Raw genomic sequence first — 18484 nt, 5'->3', positions numbered from 1 at the left:
TCCATTAGCATCGTAAAGATACTTGGAACAGATGGAATTATGTTATTGAAAATGTTCCATAAAAAGTTGAAACACATTAAGCAATTAAGATATAATGTGAAACAACATTCGTTTATTCACATTTCCTGATCTTGGTTTTCATTGTACAAATAATCTGCTGTGCAAAATAGTTTATAAAATACTAAAAAAAGCTTTTATTATAAAAAAATAAAGTTTCTAGATATAATAGTTACTTTGCACTATCACAAATATTGTCCAGTATTTAACATTTAAATTTAATATCACAATACTCAAGTCGTGTAAACCAATGATCCTACTGGTAAGAAAGCCACTACTGAAACTCAGGTTCACTAAGGATTTGTTAAATATTTTCCTTTTTATATATCTACACCCTTCTACAACTCTGATGATGCATACTTGAATTGCACCCATATCGTGAAGTTAGACATTGGACCATCCTTTCCTCCATTATCAGGTAAAAAATACCAAGTTAAATGGTAAACTTAGTAAATGGTAAATTTTAGTAAACCCTGGCAACACACAAGCTACACCGTGCAGTCACAGAACAACAAAGGTCCTTGAAACTAGATTTGAACTTTGCTGAGAAGCGGTGTAAAGGCAGCCTATGCTGGGTTCTGGGCTTGCGTATCTTCATTTCTACCAGCACCCAAACTAGTTGGCTTAAAACCTGGCTCTGACCTCTCTATGCTGCAGTGCAATCACAATCGCTTCAGCATGAAATGCCTCTAAGGAAGTTTTGATACAGTCATCTGAGCCCTCATTGTTCTAATTCGCTCTCATTCTGCAAGGTCTTCATAGCTAAACCCCAGAGGGTCATGCTGGAGAAGAACGGTCCTTCATCATTCTTGTACGCAGCAGATGTTCGACTGCTCAGGGGATCATTACAATGACTGTCCAAGCTAACCATAGAAGAACGAATCGTGGGAATATTATCAGACTGTAAGGGTTCTTCTGCAGAAGATACATCTACTTCTGCATAAGCATATGGTGGTGGTGGTGGAGTTTGTTGTGTCTGAGCTTTTGAGAGTTTAGCAGAACCCACATTCAGTTTCTGATGGTTTGCTGAGTCATGGTGCTGAATCATTGATCGCAATTTACAGTAGGAATCCACAGAACGATCAAATTCTGTTGAATTTGCAGTTGGACGAATGGGAAATTTAACAGACACTGGTAACAACGTAAGAGACATTTCTTGGCCAAAAGAGTCAGAACTCTGAGATTTGTCAAGATCAGAAGTTTCAATCCCTTGAGTAAATTCGTCCAGCGCGTTTGGACTTTCATCAGTGGCTTTACAATGCATTTTCTTGTGCCGTCGTAGAACAGCAGAGCGAGTGAAGCACTTGTTACAAGTTTCACAGGTATAGGGTTTTTCTCCTGTGTGAGTCCTCACATGTCTACGCAGGTCACCAGAGCCTGCAAAGCATTTCCCTACAAGACAGAAGAGATTTATTTAGATTTTGTTCTTAACACAACTGCATAAGCATGTTTTAATTAGAGAAAATGTCAAGTGATACGGTATGGTACGTCCCAACTGTAGTACTTCGTTTATCTAGAACAAGTTCAAACAAGTTCCATCTATTTTTACAATTCAATGACTTGTTTCTTCCTCTTGATCTGATTTTCTAACTTGTGTTTCCCAGGGCTTTAGTTTTTGTCTCCAGAGACAGGAATATCCATGATTATTTGAAAGCTGTGAGCGCTTGCGGTTCGTATCAATCTTTGTGGAGAAAAAAAAAAATAAACTATTTAATTCATCTGTCTGGAAAGACAGTGTGCTGATAAGCTTCTAAGTATATTCCTCCAGTGAGAACTGCATCATAGAAAGTAACGGTTTGTTCATTACCAAGGAACTATTCTTAAAGTGCTGACAAAGTTCACTTTTTTGTTAACTTTGAGCTAACATGATGCAGCAGTCCATTTTTTTATAACCTAGACAGAGAATACATCAAAACTACATTTTTTTACTGTAAATATTAGAATACAATAAAATATTCAACTGTTTGCCTATTTTCAGAACGACAGGCTCAAATAAGCTCAATTACCACACTGCAAAGAAAAAAGTGTCTGATGCTGAACCAGGGCAAAGTGTAGAAGAACAAGTAGAACAAGAGAGCGTTAATTTCCAGAATTGCTACATGATTCAGACACTTCACGTTCTTTAGAATAGTAGAAATGAGCTGGTACTTATTTGTGATTTGATCTCATTTTACTTAGGTTAAAGATTATTTTATTTTGTGTGGAATGATACCAAGTAAAAGGAGCTGTGTTATCTGAAAGCCCAATAAAACTGCTCAATTTTTGGCATCATACATTTCATTCTACTACCCAGATTTCTCTTCAGAAAAGCCATTAAACAGTAACAGTAAGATTACAAATTACTGGAACAACATGTGGATTTTTTGCATAATATGAATGATTTCTTAAAGACTGATCAGATCCTCTTTGCACATTTTTTGCCTTCTCAGTACAAGATGACCTGTCTAAAATGAAAAATACTCAAAAGGCCACTAGAAGGCAAGATGAAAATAAGCCTATTTTAATGACAGCAAAACAACTGTTTGTTTATTCTTTCATATCATGCATGTCTATATTTGCTCCCTCTGATGCAAGACCTCCGGCTAATTTTAGCTTTTCTTGTGCCTCAAGACACTATAAGTAAAACATACTGCAGTTGGACATTATCATATGGAGCTACCCTCCTCCAAAGCTGATTCCTCAGAACATGAATGAAATAATACCAAAATAGCACTTAAGGGCAGAAAAGTAAGTAGTATGCAGGATGCTAAATAACATGTGAGGTAAGGATAGACAACGCAATTTCTGAGAACGATGTTATACAAGGATGCATCATTGATCTAGGAGCAATTTTCAGGCCACCCAGAAATATGACCTACCGAGCAGATTTTGAAAACGGGCATTCTCTGGCATGAAGCATTGATCGAGTTTTGATTTTATTCCAGAGGTTGAAGCAAGGTAGCAAAAGGTTGTTATTGTCAACACTACGGTTGAATGCAGTTAAATCTGAACAGTATTCAATTCGGGGGGGAGGAAAAAAAATATATATATATTAAAAAAACCCCACATCGATAGCCAGGTGATGCCAAACCTGGTTTTCCACCAGAAAGGACTATATTGAAAATAAATTTTTGAAGCAGCTAGTATCAGTACTTCTCTAGCAACCATGTACACAACCAGTGTTGATTCCTCTTATTTCCTTTCTCTATTTTTCAACTGAAATGCACTTTTGAACTTATTTACAGCAGCTAAGGAGTTTAATACATCAAATGAAAGACTATTAAGTATGCAGGACAGGAAATTTTGTGAAAAACTTCTACAACGTGGTACTTCGATTTGAAATAATTTCAGTTAATTGCTGTTCTGCTGACATAGGAACTGTTAGTTATAATTTTAAAAGCAAAGACGCAATCAAGCTATGCACAGTAAACCTTACCACATGCAGAACAGCTGTATGGTCTCTCTCCAGTATGCCTAATTCTGTGCTTTACTAATTTTCGTTGCATGTTGAATGACTTCCCACATTCATCACAGGTGAACACTTTGTCTGCGGTATGGGTCTTTTTGTGCTCCTTTAAATTACTGAAGTTACTGAATCCTAGAAAAAAAGACAGACACTGAGATCAAAATGAATCCTCTCATTTCGATCAAAAAACCTCAGAGGCAGAAACTTTGTTTCTTGCATACCTCTGCCACAGATATCACACAGATGAGGCTTTTCTCCAGAATGAATAATAATATGGCGTTGAACATCACCAGAAGCAGCAAATCTGTAACAGAACACGGGAACCCAATTACTGTCTTTATAAGCCCCTTACTCTCCTAAACTGAGTTATCATGGGAAAAACAACTATAATGAATGCCTGATGTGCTGAACAAAGATTAGACTCTAAAAGACAGATAAATGGGTGCATTTAAGAAAAACATTTTGAAGCTGGCAACATCCAATTACATTTATGAAAACAAACAAAAAAAGAAACCCTTTTCACCATTAATGCTACTAATTTATTCTGCATTTAACCTAGTTTAAGTAGAAATGCTACTCCTAAATTCGTGCATTTTCTGTCATCTGTTAGCAGAAGGCAGAAATATTTAACGCTTTGCATAAATTTGTCAAATCTTGCATACTTTATAATTTCCATAAACTGTAACAAAAATTATATGACCAAATAATGAAAAAAATGTGAGGGAAAGGTACAAAACAGCATGACTTATTGTGACTCGCACTGTTCAAAACACACATAAGAGTACATCCTTAATTGAAGATACCAATACACATAAAATTAAGACCACAGACTATGGTGATAACATGTGGTAACATGTTTATCTTATTGTTGAGGCTTGCAAAAAGACACTTGCAGACATTTTCGTATTTTAATCCCATCAGTACACATCTAAATTCAATGTCTTTTGAACAAAATTGAGCAACATGCTGCCTTAGCTTTTGCCCCTTAGCTGATCATGAACATTAAAGAAAACATGAACAAGTTTAATCATGTTAACTTTACCAAGATGAACAATTCTACTCACCTTTTCCCACAGATTTCACAAATGTATGGCTTTTCACCAGAATGTCGACGTAAATGTGTCTGGAGATTACCTGCCTGAAAGGACAATAATTTAAACATTTAAATTCAGCTAGTCTGTTGTCATATACAAATAAAAAGACAATAATGGGAACTATGAGATTGGCTTTTTATTCCTAATTCTAAGGCAGCAAATACTTCAAAATATGTAGGAACTCAAGCATTCTTATCTAGTAAAGACAGACTGCTACATACTTCAAGATCAAACTGCTTATGTACACAATTATACACTGACAAGAACAACAACAAAAAAAGCCTGGAATCAAATGCTAAGGAAAAAGACAGACCTACAGTTGAAAATAGCTCCAATTATAAATGAAAATTACACCATCAAGATTGCAGTGAAGAAGAAAACTTACTAGTAATATGGTTCATGTTAGTCTCATTTTCCCTGTTCTACAAATAAAATATTGTTACATCAGGACGCCTGAATTCACCTATCAGGAGGCTAAAAAGAAAAGAATAGGGTAAACATTTTTCAATCCATAAAATACTTAGAGCCAAGTGCTCCAAACCTATAAATATTTACTGATATCAAAACAAAATACTAGTACAGAAATGAACAAATGGGATTCCTGGTAACTAATTTTTATTACATATCTTTCCTCTCCCAATCCTGTAAAAATCATGCTAGTCTAGCAGGCAAACTAGATAATGACTAGACAAAACCATCTTACACATTCCAACTTTTTTTTTTTTTTTAAAGCCACTGGTTCTTCTGAATGGCTAATCTACTGAGACTCCAGTTCTCAAAGCACAAGATACAGCAAGTCTGGATAGAAGAGCTGCAGATGTTCCATATATTGTGCATATTTCCACAGTCAGTTTTTAACCCGTCTGTTCCCTTTGATGTATAACTGCCTGGTTTTATCTAATTATACTAAAGAAACATTAAGTCATTTCAATCAGGAAAGAAAACCAGGGATGCAAAGATTACCTTGTCCTCCTTCATCACAATAAGATAACCAAAATAAGATCCATCAGTAATTTCTTCCAACTCCTTTAGATAATAAATTATCTGTGATGACCAATCACTGTAATCTTAGCTTATAATATACCAGCACTAAAGTACTGCAGACACACAAAGAGCCGCAGAGGACGACATTCAATGGATCACCATTTGAACCCCGAGAGAGCTTCCTTTAACCCTTGTGAAGTTTTTCAGACAACAGTTTGACTGAACCACTGTTCTCTCAGGCCAAACTTTATAATGCTGAAATCCACCCAAAGAGAGGCATTAGGCACCTATTTCTGAGGAAAGAGAAGACTAAACTGACCTTTCCATGGAGTAATTTGTGCTTTGCAAAGACAGAGGATTTTATGCACAGGTGCATTTGAGAGAAGCATACAGAAGGTAAAACCTTTACCTCTATCTATATCACAAAACAAACTGTATCACAGGCATATGAAAGTTATTCTAGGTAAAGACAGAGGGTGAACAATTGCAACAATTGCAACAAGTACAACAATTATTCTGAAGTAGTTCCCATACAGGTATTTTTTAGCCAGAGTAGCAGGTAGATAGGTAGATCCATTTCCTTGTTACAAGCCTCTGTCACATCCTCCTAATAAGGGCAAAAGTTATTAACTGTGCAGAGACCAAAAAAAAAAAAAAGTTAAAAACATCAGTAACTTGTATTCTTCCTAAGCTTTTAAGGCATTGTTTAAGGCATAATATGCCACTCTAATGAAAAAGCGTAAGAGGACTTTCTCTACCATTTCAGTAAAAGTAAAAAAAAATGCTCAGAAGGATCCTCTTACTGATACTGATTGCATACCACTCACTCCTCACAAATGTGGAGACTAGAGAGATACGCTAGACTTACCCTGTTTGTAACTAGGGTGCTTTTAAAGTGAAGGAACTAATGCATATGGTCCCCCAAAAGAAGCTCTGCAGAAGGAGGCAGGAGCTAAAACACGATACCCTGAGTCACCAACCAGACAAGGACCAAATAGCAACAAGCTGTGTACTAGTAGTAAGCAAAGATGCAGGCTTGGAAGTACAAAAGGAACCTTTTCCTCCAGAAATCAAAGACATTTATGGTTATTTGTTCAAAATTATGAGTTCCTATGTCAGTTTTCACTACCTTCTTCATTTTCCTTGTCACGTTCCAACACACATCGGTCACATTCAGCAGGAGCAGACATACTACCAGGCACCACCAGTGCACAGTCTCAAAAGCACAGAACATAAGGCTTAAATAGGAAAAGCATTACTATTTCTGTTCTTGCAGACTGAGAAGATCAAGAACAAGATTGAAGATGGTCTTTTAAGCAAAAAGTAGATAGAAATTACCCTCGCATCTTACTTTCTGGTAGGTGGAGTCCTATTTATTTGTACTATGCCAAAGCAAGTACCTCAGAAGAATGCAAGTCCCCTTTTATGAGCAGCGAGAACTGCAGCATGCAAGCTGAATACTACGGCTCATACTCTGGATGTGCAGGTATTTGTCCATCAGTATTTATCTGCCTGTACCTTCAGGCAAGTGAGGTGATGGCGAGAGGAGAGAAGCTCTTTAAGAGTGTTTAATTAAAATGCAGAAATTTCCAGTTTTGTTGGGGTTTTTGTTTGTTTGTTTTTAATAGAAGAGGAGCAATGCATGTTGCATGTCATGCCTGTCATACACCTGGGGTGTCTGAAGCTTCTTTATTCCCACTTTCCCCACAGTAATGGTACAGAATACCACTCTATTTGCCAAAAGTATTCTTAATGGAATTTGGAAATATTCACTTTTTTCTTTTAATAACTAGAAGTTTAGCCATCAAAATGAAGGAAAACATACATTCTTTGCCTAATAAGCAGATCCAGTTTTACTCAAATGCTCGATAAGCATAATGAAACAGTATTGCACACTTGATGCAGTGTTACCTTCATATTTAGTAACAGACGGAACTGCATCAGATTCATGGGCCAAAGAAGTCCCGCTAGTGGACTACAAAACTGGAGCAAGAGAAGTGCAAGCACTGGTGGGTGGACAAAGACCACATAATTCTAATCCTTAAACCATACGAAAACCAAAGTTATTCAACAATAATTATTATTTAATCTTAGCATAAAATTATGCACCTGTCTATTGTCTCCTGTGCTTAAGCGCACGTATTCTAACCAAGAAAAGAAATAGACATTCGGAAATGTGAGACTGCTAGGCACCGAATTTGTAGAAATACAAATGAATTGTTGTACCCAGAACAGCAAACAAGCACTGGAGGGCAAATGAAGACAGCTGAAGCTTAGGCCCCATATGTAAGTGGGGAATTTCACAAGAGCTTTTTTAAAAATCATAGCTGAGTTTTGTCACTTCGGACAGACTGTGCTGTTCTTCTCTGCAGAAGGAAACTGACTCAAAAAAATCTGCTTAATAATTGATGCCATTCAGCAAGATGAAACTGTATTGTAAATACAACATTACATACAATTCTAACCTGTATTACTTTTCAGATATGGTAAAAATGCTATTCCAAACAGATCCCTAAGCATAATGCAAAAGCACAATCTGTGGGTGAATGTTCTCTGTATTGCAAATATAGTTGTGGGTCTGTATAGTTAAAACACTCATTTGAAGGTAAAATACATAACAAACCTACTGAGAGCAGACAGGATCAAAGATATGAAATGTATCAAAGAAATCTAAACCATTTAACATGTTATCTTCAAATAAGACATTTCAATCCTTTAGCCCTAAAGTCAAGTCTGTCTTTGAACAAAAAAAATCTAATTTATAGACTTTAAACCAAGTTTATTTTTAGAATCAACACAGATGCATTTCATTTTCAAATGCAAGTACCATAATATAAAATATTCCCACCTGTGAGAAGTGTTTCCCACAAATGTTACATTCAAAAGGTTTCTCACCTAAAAGGAGAAGAAACAGAACATAGAACTTCTAGTAGTTGCAATAAAATACAAGGTTTTAAATTGCTACACTTCCTTTCAGAACATGTAACGTAAGACTAAAAATATCCCCAAAAGGACACTTACCCATGCATATAAGGGGAAATTCCAGAGGGAAGTACAGCATTTGTCATTAGCTCATAAGGCAGACTTGCTCAGAAAGAGAATTTATCTTTCAAATCAAGTAAGTAGAAGAATTTTGATACATACAGGAATATTTTATAATTTTTTAATAAATACTACTTTTTCCCAAATGAAAGGGGTACCATACCTCCAGGAGGAACAGAACAGATGACAAGGTCCTAAGAAAACAACAAAAAAAGCTCTAGGAAGTGCACCAGTTTTTCCACACACAAAGGCCCACTCATAAAAAGAATAAGGAACACAGAGAAGCTAATTTGGAAGGATTCTGTTTTCTCTGTTCAATGTGTACCATACATCTCTGATCAGCATGTAGGCATTCACTTCCAGCAAATATATGTCTTTAAATTCTCATCATATATAAGAGTATGTGATAATTAACACAAGTATTTTGCTCCAAAATTCTGAGTTTATACTTGCAAAATTGGTGTTCTTGAATCTCCAAAAACATATGAGCAGCTTTAGTAAAAAACCAGTGCAGTCCACTTCAGCTTTTCCAAATAACTTGACTGTCAATCTAGAATGTGACAGCATAATACTTCGACTGTCTAGTTGTTAATTTGAGTCAAATATCTTTTTCTAATCACTTTTTCTCCTCTACAATTTTTCATAAAGATAATTTTTTCCCCTGTGTATTTCTTGGTTTCCTAGATTTTACACTGCTGGAAAAAATTTCTGTGCATCCTCCAGAATTTTTAAAACAATAATAATACTCACATACCACTGGATTCAATGAGAGTCAGACTTCTAAATATATTTTCATGAGTCTAGCTATTCTTTCAAAGGACATATATAATATGGCCCCCAAGCTCAGGGAAGCAAAAGAATTAGCGTAAATCCTCATGATTTTGAATGCAGATATTTCCAGATGGAAAAAAGAGATCTTACACTGTGTTTTATCTTAGTGCTGATTCAAAATCTGTCTAAAGATCTTTATTTATTTTTTAATTATAATTGTCCTGATTTTATGGAATACCTCTTGGCTATTTGTAGCCTTTTCTTCCAGCAAGTGTTCTCTACATCAGTATTCTTCCTCTATCCTTGGAAGTGTTATAAGCAACACCTACAATGTCCATGTGCTGAGGTTCCATTTTCCTTCCCTGTTGCCAAATACAGGTCATGTTCTTTCAGCAGATTTCAGGATCAAGGACTAAATGCAATGCTCTTAGATTTTAAAGCACAGAGTAAACATACAGTTATGTGGCTTCACAGACAGTAATCTTGCAGTTACTCTGACAAACTGAGACTAAATGTACTTTTTCTACTTAATAAAGAATGGAAATACTATGGCAGTTTCAAGAAAGCTTTTATTCAATTAAAGATAAAAATTAAGAACCCAATAACTCATCTATAAAGAGCACTGAGGCTTGATTTCATTATGGCTTCAAATTTGCAAAACACTAAGAATTCTGGTACTGACAACACAAATAAAAATGAAAGCAACAGGGAACCAGATCTGTGGCAATTGGGAAGTCTTCCAGCAACTGTAAAAACATCAAGGTAATTTGAAATAGAGGATAAAAAACACTAGTAGCAATTTCTGCAGAAATTACCTACAACAAAAAAAAGTTACTGTTGACACAAAGACTATTATCTGAACAGAAATCCACCCTGAAATAACTAGAGGAAGAGGAAGGGAGCTGGAGGCTCAAATTGCTCAAAATTATTGTTGTAGGCTCCATGCAGCCTCATTATAACTGTACTGATGTACAAAGAGCTGGAGGTTTTCTTTTCCCTCATGATAAAGATAAAATAAAAAAGTTTTGTTTGAAAAGAAACATCAGCTTAGTTTTTGGAGAACAATTCTGCACCTGCATGAAACTCCAAACCACTGGGCATATCAAGCAGCTTATTCCAGGAATGAATTCTAGCAGAAATACTAAATTACTCACAGCATTGTAGCATCCCTCAGGTAAGGTGGGGCTAATCACTTCCTAGGGCATTTCAGTGAGAGTGTATCTAGCAAGCTGAAGATGATTCTTCTCTACCTGTCACTGGTGAGACCATATCTAGAGCCTTAAGGCAAACTGGAAGCGGTACTGCTGTCTACATCTAATGGGAAGACAGATGGAACCAGGTTGTTCTTGAAGGTACCCAGTGATAGGACAAGAGGTGACAGACACAAATTACATCATGAGAAATTCCCATTATACATAGGAGAAGAATCTTATACCCCATGAGGGTGGCCAAATACTGGCAATGGTTTCCTGGAGAGCTTGTGGAACCTCTGTCCTTGAAAATATCAAAAATTTGACCACATAAAGTCATGAGCAAAACAACTAAATCTAATTTGACCTGCCTTGAGCAGAGGATTGGACTGGATGACCTCCAGAGGTCCATCCTAATCTAAATTATTCTGTGATTCTATGACTGTCATTAAATTCCAAATGAAAAAACCTTATCTGAGAACACTAATCTTCTCAAAGACCATGGCTGGATCTACAGTAACAGAGAAAATTTAGGGAAAAGTAATCATTGGACTACAATTAAGACAATGCTTAGACAAACATCCAGGGGACTGCCTTGTGCTTCCTATCTTCTGTTGCATCCTTCTTGTTCAATACTCTGCAAGAAGAGATGAAGTACACAGTAGTGAGATCAAAGCAGTGGTGTGTCAGCTCCAGAGGAGAAAGGCATGAAGGCAGCAGCAGTGTTCCTGAAGAGACCCACTAAGGCATGCAACACCAGCAACTTGCTCAAGCAAAGCTCAGAAGGAAAAGGTTGAGAAACAACAGTGCATTGCATGACAGTGTGACTCTGCTCCTCTTGTTTTCCATCCTGCCAAGAGTACTGTCCACAGGGCTTGGGGGGTGGGGGTTGAGATGTTTTAAAAACCCAAAAAAGAATCCACTGGATATTCCTGGATAGGTAAGGACTGGTTAAGAGAGAGAGATATTTGCTTCCTCTTTTTTTTCAGACAGGTCAATTTAATTAAAAAAACCCAAAAAACCAACAAAACGACAAAACGGTCAAAATCAATCAAGGCAATGCAATAAGCTCTGTTTAGAGATTCCTTCAAATATCTGCTAGTGATACAATTAAAATAGCTAGACAATCCAACACAATGACTTGCGTTGAACACAATATGCCTGTCCTTCACGTAGACAACTCATCAATGCAACCAAGTTAACCTGTAAATTCTTTAGCAGTTCCTAGTGTTCAGGGACAGAGAATTTCACATGTGCTTTTCCTCGAAAACCAGGCCACCACAGCACTTATGTTGAGAGAGTTGTCATTTGTGGGTTAAAAACTGGCTTGCCATTGTGAAAGGTCCATTTCAGTAACTTGCTTCCTTCATCTCTTCAGCAAAACCAGATTTGGAGGACTTTCAGTAAGTGCTGTAATACTTAAATAGGTGGTAACTCTTTTGCTCAGTTCTAGAAAATAAATGTTTTTCAATAAAATTGGTTAGCTAGCAATTTGCCGTGCTTTCTGAAGTGGCAGATGAATGGAAATGGCTTTTAGCATATACTGGCATTACTTAGCTACTGGTATACCTAATATTGATGATATAGATGTGCCTTGTACCTTCAGCTACAGATCCTTCCTGTATTAACATCCTACTCACTGTCCACTGCAATTTTCCAAGTACTCTTTTCAGACTAGTTGGATATTTAAAAACAAATTAACATGATCCAAAACTAACAGGCAAGCAAACAGGCATATTTAGTCATATTCTTGCCTCAGTTTTTCCATCCTTCTTTGATGTGCGTATTATTTGTTAAACTTAGCTCTTAAACTTCGTCAGTTTAGCACATCTATAGAAGAATGTTAATGCTGCATTAAGCAGCATTCAAGTCTGGAATTTTTTTAAAACTACTGAAACAACACATATGAAAAGCAGCATAGAATTCTTGAATCCAATGTATACTCAGACTAGTACAGCAGAACAGCAACAACAAAACCAAGTCTAGGATCACTTCTCTTACACAATGTAAAAAGCTAGTTCGTATCAGGCAGTGTTGCGAAACGTGAAACAACATTTACCAGAGCTTAAGCGGAGTGGAAGCATGTGTAAATACATAGACCTCAAATAAAAAGAAATAAATTAATGGAAACACACATAAATAACCTTGCAAAGCTCCTGCAACCCTTTTTTGAGAGAGATGCATTTGTATATTGTATATTTGTACACAACACAGGGAAAAAGAAAGGCAAAAAATATTCAACAGCTTAATCAGGAATAAAGCCATCTCAAGGACTTGGAATCAATGCTGTTACTTGACTAGCTAAGGTAATTCTTAAAAACTCTTAAAAAAACATAACTAAAGTTGTGGAAATATACTAGTGCATGCTGGTTAAACTGAACAGACAAACAAGTTGATTCAAATTTAGACTGGGCCTTGTTTTTCACTGGAATAAAAAGATACTTAGAAATAAATCTATGCTAGGTTTAAAAATAGTATTACCTGTGAGTTTTTAAAACAAAGTAAATTAATTCAAAATTCCCATTCACTCTGCAGCCTACTTGTCTGCAAGAGCGTTACTTTATAGGTAAACACAATGGAAACTGTTCACGCTGGGAAAAAAGATATAAATTAATTACAGAGCATGCTTCTACACGTTAAAAAGAAGTGACCACCAAGCCCTAATCACTTGCATCTTACAAGGAATATATTGACCAGAGAGAACTGAGGTCGTCTGAAACAGTTCTAGTATCTTCCACTATCCATTTACACTTTTCATTGTTATCTGTCTCGGACTTCTGGGCCATCTGACAAACTGACTAGAAATGCCTCTTCTAAATGCAAGAAAAAAAAAATATCATTGAAATATCATGCAACATTCTTTGAAAAACAACCCTAAAAAAAATACGAAGGAGAAATCTTAATACACCTCTCAACTAAACTCAGTTTTACAGTCTTTATTGCTGTACGATTATTCATTAAAAACAAACACACACACAACAAAACCACCACCTTTTGAAAGCAGACCCTTATCCAGCATCTCTGAATCAAGAGATATGACAAGACATGCTCTTTAACTGAAATATTTGGTCTGCAGACCAAGTTATTGATACCTGTACCTGTATGAGACCTTTTATGGAGCTCCAAATTGCTTGGATGTTTGAAAGCCTTCCCACATAATTCACAAGTATATTGCCTCTGTGACTGAAGAGTCTGTGATTGCCCTTCTTGTTCCAAAGGACCTTGAGGTCTTTCCATTTCAACAGTTTGTTCAAAATTCTCAGAATTCACTCTATCTTCAGCTTCTTTTTCTTCAGTAACTCTAACCTTTGTCACGTCCGTGGTACTTTCATTTACAGATTCAATTATTCCTGTTATTCTACTCTCATCTCTTTTAGGCTCAGGTGGCTCTTCTGCAGGTTTCTGAGATCTTAGAAAATTTAACTTCTTGAGGTGTATTGCCTTTTTCAGCCGCATTTGTTTGGTAGGCTGCATAAGCGTGCTTTCTGCATCTTGGTCTGCAGCAGCTTCATTAACGGACTGAACCAGAAAGTTTGATGGTAAATGATCAGAGGTTTCCAGAACACACTCCGAGTGATTGACAGTACACGAGTTACTCTCTACTACTGTGTTTATTTCTGTAGATGTGTTGTATGAATAGGATTGTTCTGCCACTCTCTCACTATTAGAGCAAGCATTTTGCTTATAGAACTGTTTACTGTAAAAGTTGCGTAGTTTATAATAGTAATTTGGTTGTTTAAACGGAAGCTCTGTGCAGTTGCCATCCAAGGAATCTTGTGGTTGTTTCTGTACGTCACCTGAGGGCGCATGAACATTAACAGACTGCGATGCATGAGAATGGTGGTCAGCCAAGACTTTATTAGCTTGTGTGTCAGATGAGCATTCATGCAACAGGTTTGCTCCATAACCATCACTGGCACAGCCAGTATCTGCAGTCAAAGTATTCTGCAGTGAAAATACGCTATTACAAGGCATGCTGGCTGTTTGCCCTGCAGCTGTAGAAGATTTTAAAAAGGTGTGGCAAATGTTCAGCACATTTTGCACTTGGAGACACTGCGCAATATCCAGCATCGCCTGTACATTGTCCTGGCTAAGATCCAAGTGAGAGGTGTACATGAAGTCCAAGATCTGGCCTATCCCACCTACATTTTTAATGTCCAAGTGAAAAACATCGTTCTTCTGGCCTGAAGAATTCTGGAATAGGGTCCTGATAAAATAAGGCAAATATTCAAACACGAACACGAATAATTCACAAACACTTTTATAAAAATATACACATACACTTCAAACAGACTGCCTGGTATGAAACAACAATTTACGCTATAAGGTCTTATCTAGATTGCTGTGTTTTTGAACACGAACATCTCAAAACTGCTCAATTGTCTTACATATTAGTTCTACGCTAGTAGACTTAAAGTATAAATCAAAGCAAATGATCCTTTATATCACTTTAATTTTCTATATTTTTCATGTTTTGAAGTCACATCCTATACTTGTGGTTTTCTATCCAATGTTCTTTACGTATTAGGTGCAGTGGTGTATTTATGGACTATTTGCAAAAATCTGTTAACTCAGAAATGTGTTTCTCATTCCATCATGACAACTAAAACACGACATGAGAAATTTTCTAGTAAAAAGGAGCAGACAGACCTCAAAGTCAGCTAAACTGTTCTCTACTGGAAACAGAGCTTTTCCATCAAACTTTATCAGTAAAGTTTTTATTATTAATTCTTTCTCCACAAGTATATGAGAAGGTTATAATAGCAAACAAGAGGATGGCATTATTTTCAATCTATTATCTCTTATCCAAAAAAAATATATTTTTACTTGTACTAGATTAGAACCAAGTAAAAGAATAACGAAGAGTACAGGTACATGAGCTTAAAAGAGCTGTCCAATCAATACCCACTGAATTGTCATTAAGGTGTCTAAATTCCCAAGACTTCTTACTATTTGATGTAAAGTATTCTTAGCATCAGAGCTGTAGTTCTTCACATCCATAACCAGTTCTAGATTAAGTCCTCTGCCTCAGTTAGCAGCTTCATACCCTTCCATTAAACCCCCCAGTCTCTAACCTGGATACTCTCACAGTAAATGATGATACATAAATGGCGTCGGATCACTCCTATGTAGCTGTTTTCCTACACTAGGAAATGCCCGGAACTTGATGATTCCTCTCTGTGGATTAACTCTCAAATTAGATTTTGTTCAACAGTGAGTATAATATCAATGAGGTCTGAATCTCAAGCAAATGAAGAGTCTAGGCTTAAACTTTAGGAATCCAGAGTTTCAGATGTATCCTCATACTTAAGTTGTCCTATCCTCATACTTACATGCTACTCTGAAGCCAGTGCTCACATCCAAATTATTTCATAAATCCAGTCCATACTATCTAAATTAAAACCAGAACTGTAATGAACGGATCTGGGTTGAGAGTCTAAATTTTTTTATATATATATATATATCTCTATATATAGATATATATCACTTAGTTATTTTTAACTACTTTAAAAATTTCGGTCTTTGAGCATAATTTCACTTCAGCATCAGGATTAAAACACTAGAGGAGAAAAGGAAAAACAACCTGTCTTCTTTTTTCCCCTCGGTCATAATATAAAAACAATTTTCTTAGATAAGAATTGGTAGTCAAGCTTTAGATGTTGCAAGAAGGTCTAAAAACTGCTAGATCTAACAGCTTACTCATAACTAACGTAAAACATTAAGTTGGGTGATCCAGCATCCCCCAAAATTTGGAGGATCAATGAGTTCTATGCAGAGGGGAATAAAACCAGTGATGAGGCTTCATGGGCCACCTGTATACTTCAAAACACAGATGTTGTCTCTCTGAGAATCTGTTCTACAATAACCTACATAGTCAAATTTTATTTTGAATATATAATGAGTGAAACAATTCGCATTATCTGGAAATGGATAATGTGAATTCTTTCATCAATTATATCCCTTATCTGGCTCTGTTCACATACTCTACAATGCTTTTGTAAATAGTTATCTTTTCACATGGAAATAATGAATGCTGGTCCATGCCAGAGCCCATTATATGAGGCACTGTAAGCAAGTAAGGATCAAGAAAACGCCAAACTCAAAGAGCACACTAGTTAACTATGGATATCTAGAAAATAAATTAGGATGGTCACAGTCTTTAATTAGACTAAATACTTGATACAGGTTTATCTGTGGACAAGCAATTTAATTTTTCCCCTTACACTCCAACAGTTACTTAGCCTGCAACTACCAGGAAAAAATACCCCTCTCAGAGAAAACCTCAACCAACAGCATTCAGTTCACTTTTTTAATAGAAGAATTTTCTTTCACATACCTGAAATATTGACTGAAAGCAGCTAGTACATTTTTGTGTGCTTTGAAGCAGACACCTTTTACCACCAGCATGCAGTCACAGAGAAGACCCTGAATGCGTTGTTCATGTAGCTGCTGGAGAAGATGACAACTATGGCTAGCAACAGTGTCCATGCTAGAAAATCACTTAAATTACCTACAATGAAATAAAATGCTAATATGAATTTTAAATATTAAATTGCAAAATAAATTTAGAATATAAAGAACATTTTTGCAGTTTGTCATAGCTCCAAAAGGAAACACACTTCAGTTTACACCTGCGATGTGAGATCTAATGACATTTTCCTGATTAAAGATTAGTCACGGTATTGCTCAACTGTAAAAATACAGCAATATACATAAGGAATATTGATGTTAATGATGTTTTGCTTACAAGAAGAAGCATCGGCAAAATTTGCTAATGGTGCTGCCAATAAGCTGAACTCCAGAACAACAACAAAAACGAACCAATCGAATACAATGTAAAGTATCATTAAAAAAAAAACAACACTTCCTTGAACAGGTTGAAGGGAAGACAAGTAACATTCCCACACAACACGTTTACATTCAATTCCATACTTCTTTTTTTTGGAAGAAAGATGGAACTCCTCCCCTGCACACTTGTAAACATGAAAGCAAATTTCCAACTATCGGGGCAATTAGAACTTCTAGTCTTCTAACTAACAAATGAATCAGAAAAAACACCTTGGGTTAAACATGAGAAGAAAGTGGTTGCCCCATTCTCAATTCTCATGAGTGCTGAAGGCTCCACATTTCCATTTATTCTGTTACTCTGTGATTCGCAGCCTCCTGTTGTCTTAAGGTGGGCAATATTATATTGTACTTTCTTCCCTACTTATTCTTATTATGCCTGTTACTAGGTTTTAAAATAAAGAAACCACAATCTGTTTGCCAGACAACCACTTTCTTTGTGTACCTTTCCCACCACAGCACCTTGCAAGGACTTTTACAGCCTGTGAACTCAGACTGTCAGCCACCAGGTGCCAGTCTCCCAGCGGAGGGGGCAAACAGTCCGAGCCGCTCCCGAACAAGAGCAGCCCCAGCAACACGGTCGCTGTTCACACCTGAACTGCCATTTCAGGCTCCCCTCAGCCGAGCCTCAAGCTCAGGCTCACTGCAGCACGAAGGGTTTGCCTCAGAGCAGCGGGCAGCGAGGGGAGGGCTGGCTCTGCCCGGGAGGGCGCGGAGACACGGCAGATGGAGCGGAGCCGGGCGGGGGGGGCGGCAGCGAGGCCCGAGCAGCCGCTGCCGCGGGGGGACGGGGCTCAGGGCGGGCCGAGCGCCAACCGCCGTGGCGGGAGAACGCGGCCGCCACACCGCCCTCAGCGGGGGCAACGCGGCGGCACCGACTGGCAGAGGCGGGCAGAGCGGCCGAGGGGAAGGAGCCGGCCCTGCTGAACCCGGCGCTTACCGGCTCCGGCCACCGCCCAGCTCCATCCCCGCGCGGCCGCCCGGCGGCAACCCCGGTCCTACCACCGGCCCCAGCCCCGCCGCTTCCGCTTCCGCGGGGGGCGCGGGGCGGGGCG

The 18484-nt window shown here is 37.5% G+C and overlaps 1 protein-coding gene across 3 annotated transcripts; it reads right to left on the bottom strand.

The window, feature by feature from the left end:
- Positions 1-260: 260 nt before the first annotated feature.
- Positions 261-18452, bottom strand: ZBTB49 (zinc finger and BTB domain containing 49). 3 transcript variants are annotated; one of them, XM_065634005.1, is made up of 8 exons: positions 18370-18452; positions 16921-17094; positions 13682-14790; positions 8429-8475; positions 4567-4640; positions 3724-3806; positions 3473-3634; positions 261-1449 (listed from the first exon to the last, which is right to left on the bottom strand). In XM_065634005.1, exons 2-8 carry the CDS (start codon positions 17070-17072, stop codon positions 779-781), a joined length of 2298 nt encoding a protein of 765 aa, XP_065490077.1. In that variant the 5' UTR covers positions 17073-17094; positions 18370-18452; the 3' UTR covers positions 261-778. The 3 variants fall into 3 exon arrangements, with proteins under 3 accessions (XP_065490077.1, XP_065490078.1, XP_065490079.1); XM_065634006.1 differs by lacking the exon at positions 18370-18452 and adding an exon at positions 18023-18093; XM_065634007.1 differs by lacking the exon at positions 18370-18452 and adding an exon at positions 17892-17926.
- Positions 18453-18484: the final 32 nt, after the last annotated feature.

The sequence above is a fragment of the Caloenas nicobarica genome, chromosome 4 (genome assembly GCF_036013445.1).
Source record: "Caloenas nicobarica isolate bCalNic1 chromosome 4, bCalNic1.hap1, whole genome shotgun sequence".
NCBI lineage: Eukaryota > Metazoa > Chordata > Aves > Columbiformes > Columbidae > Caloenas > Caloenas nicobarica.
This window is presented reverse-complemented; position numbering and strand designations above follow the sequence as displayed.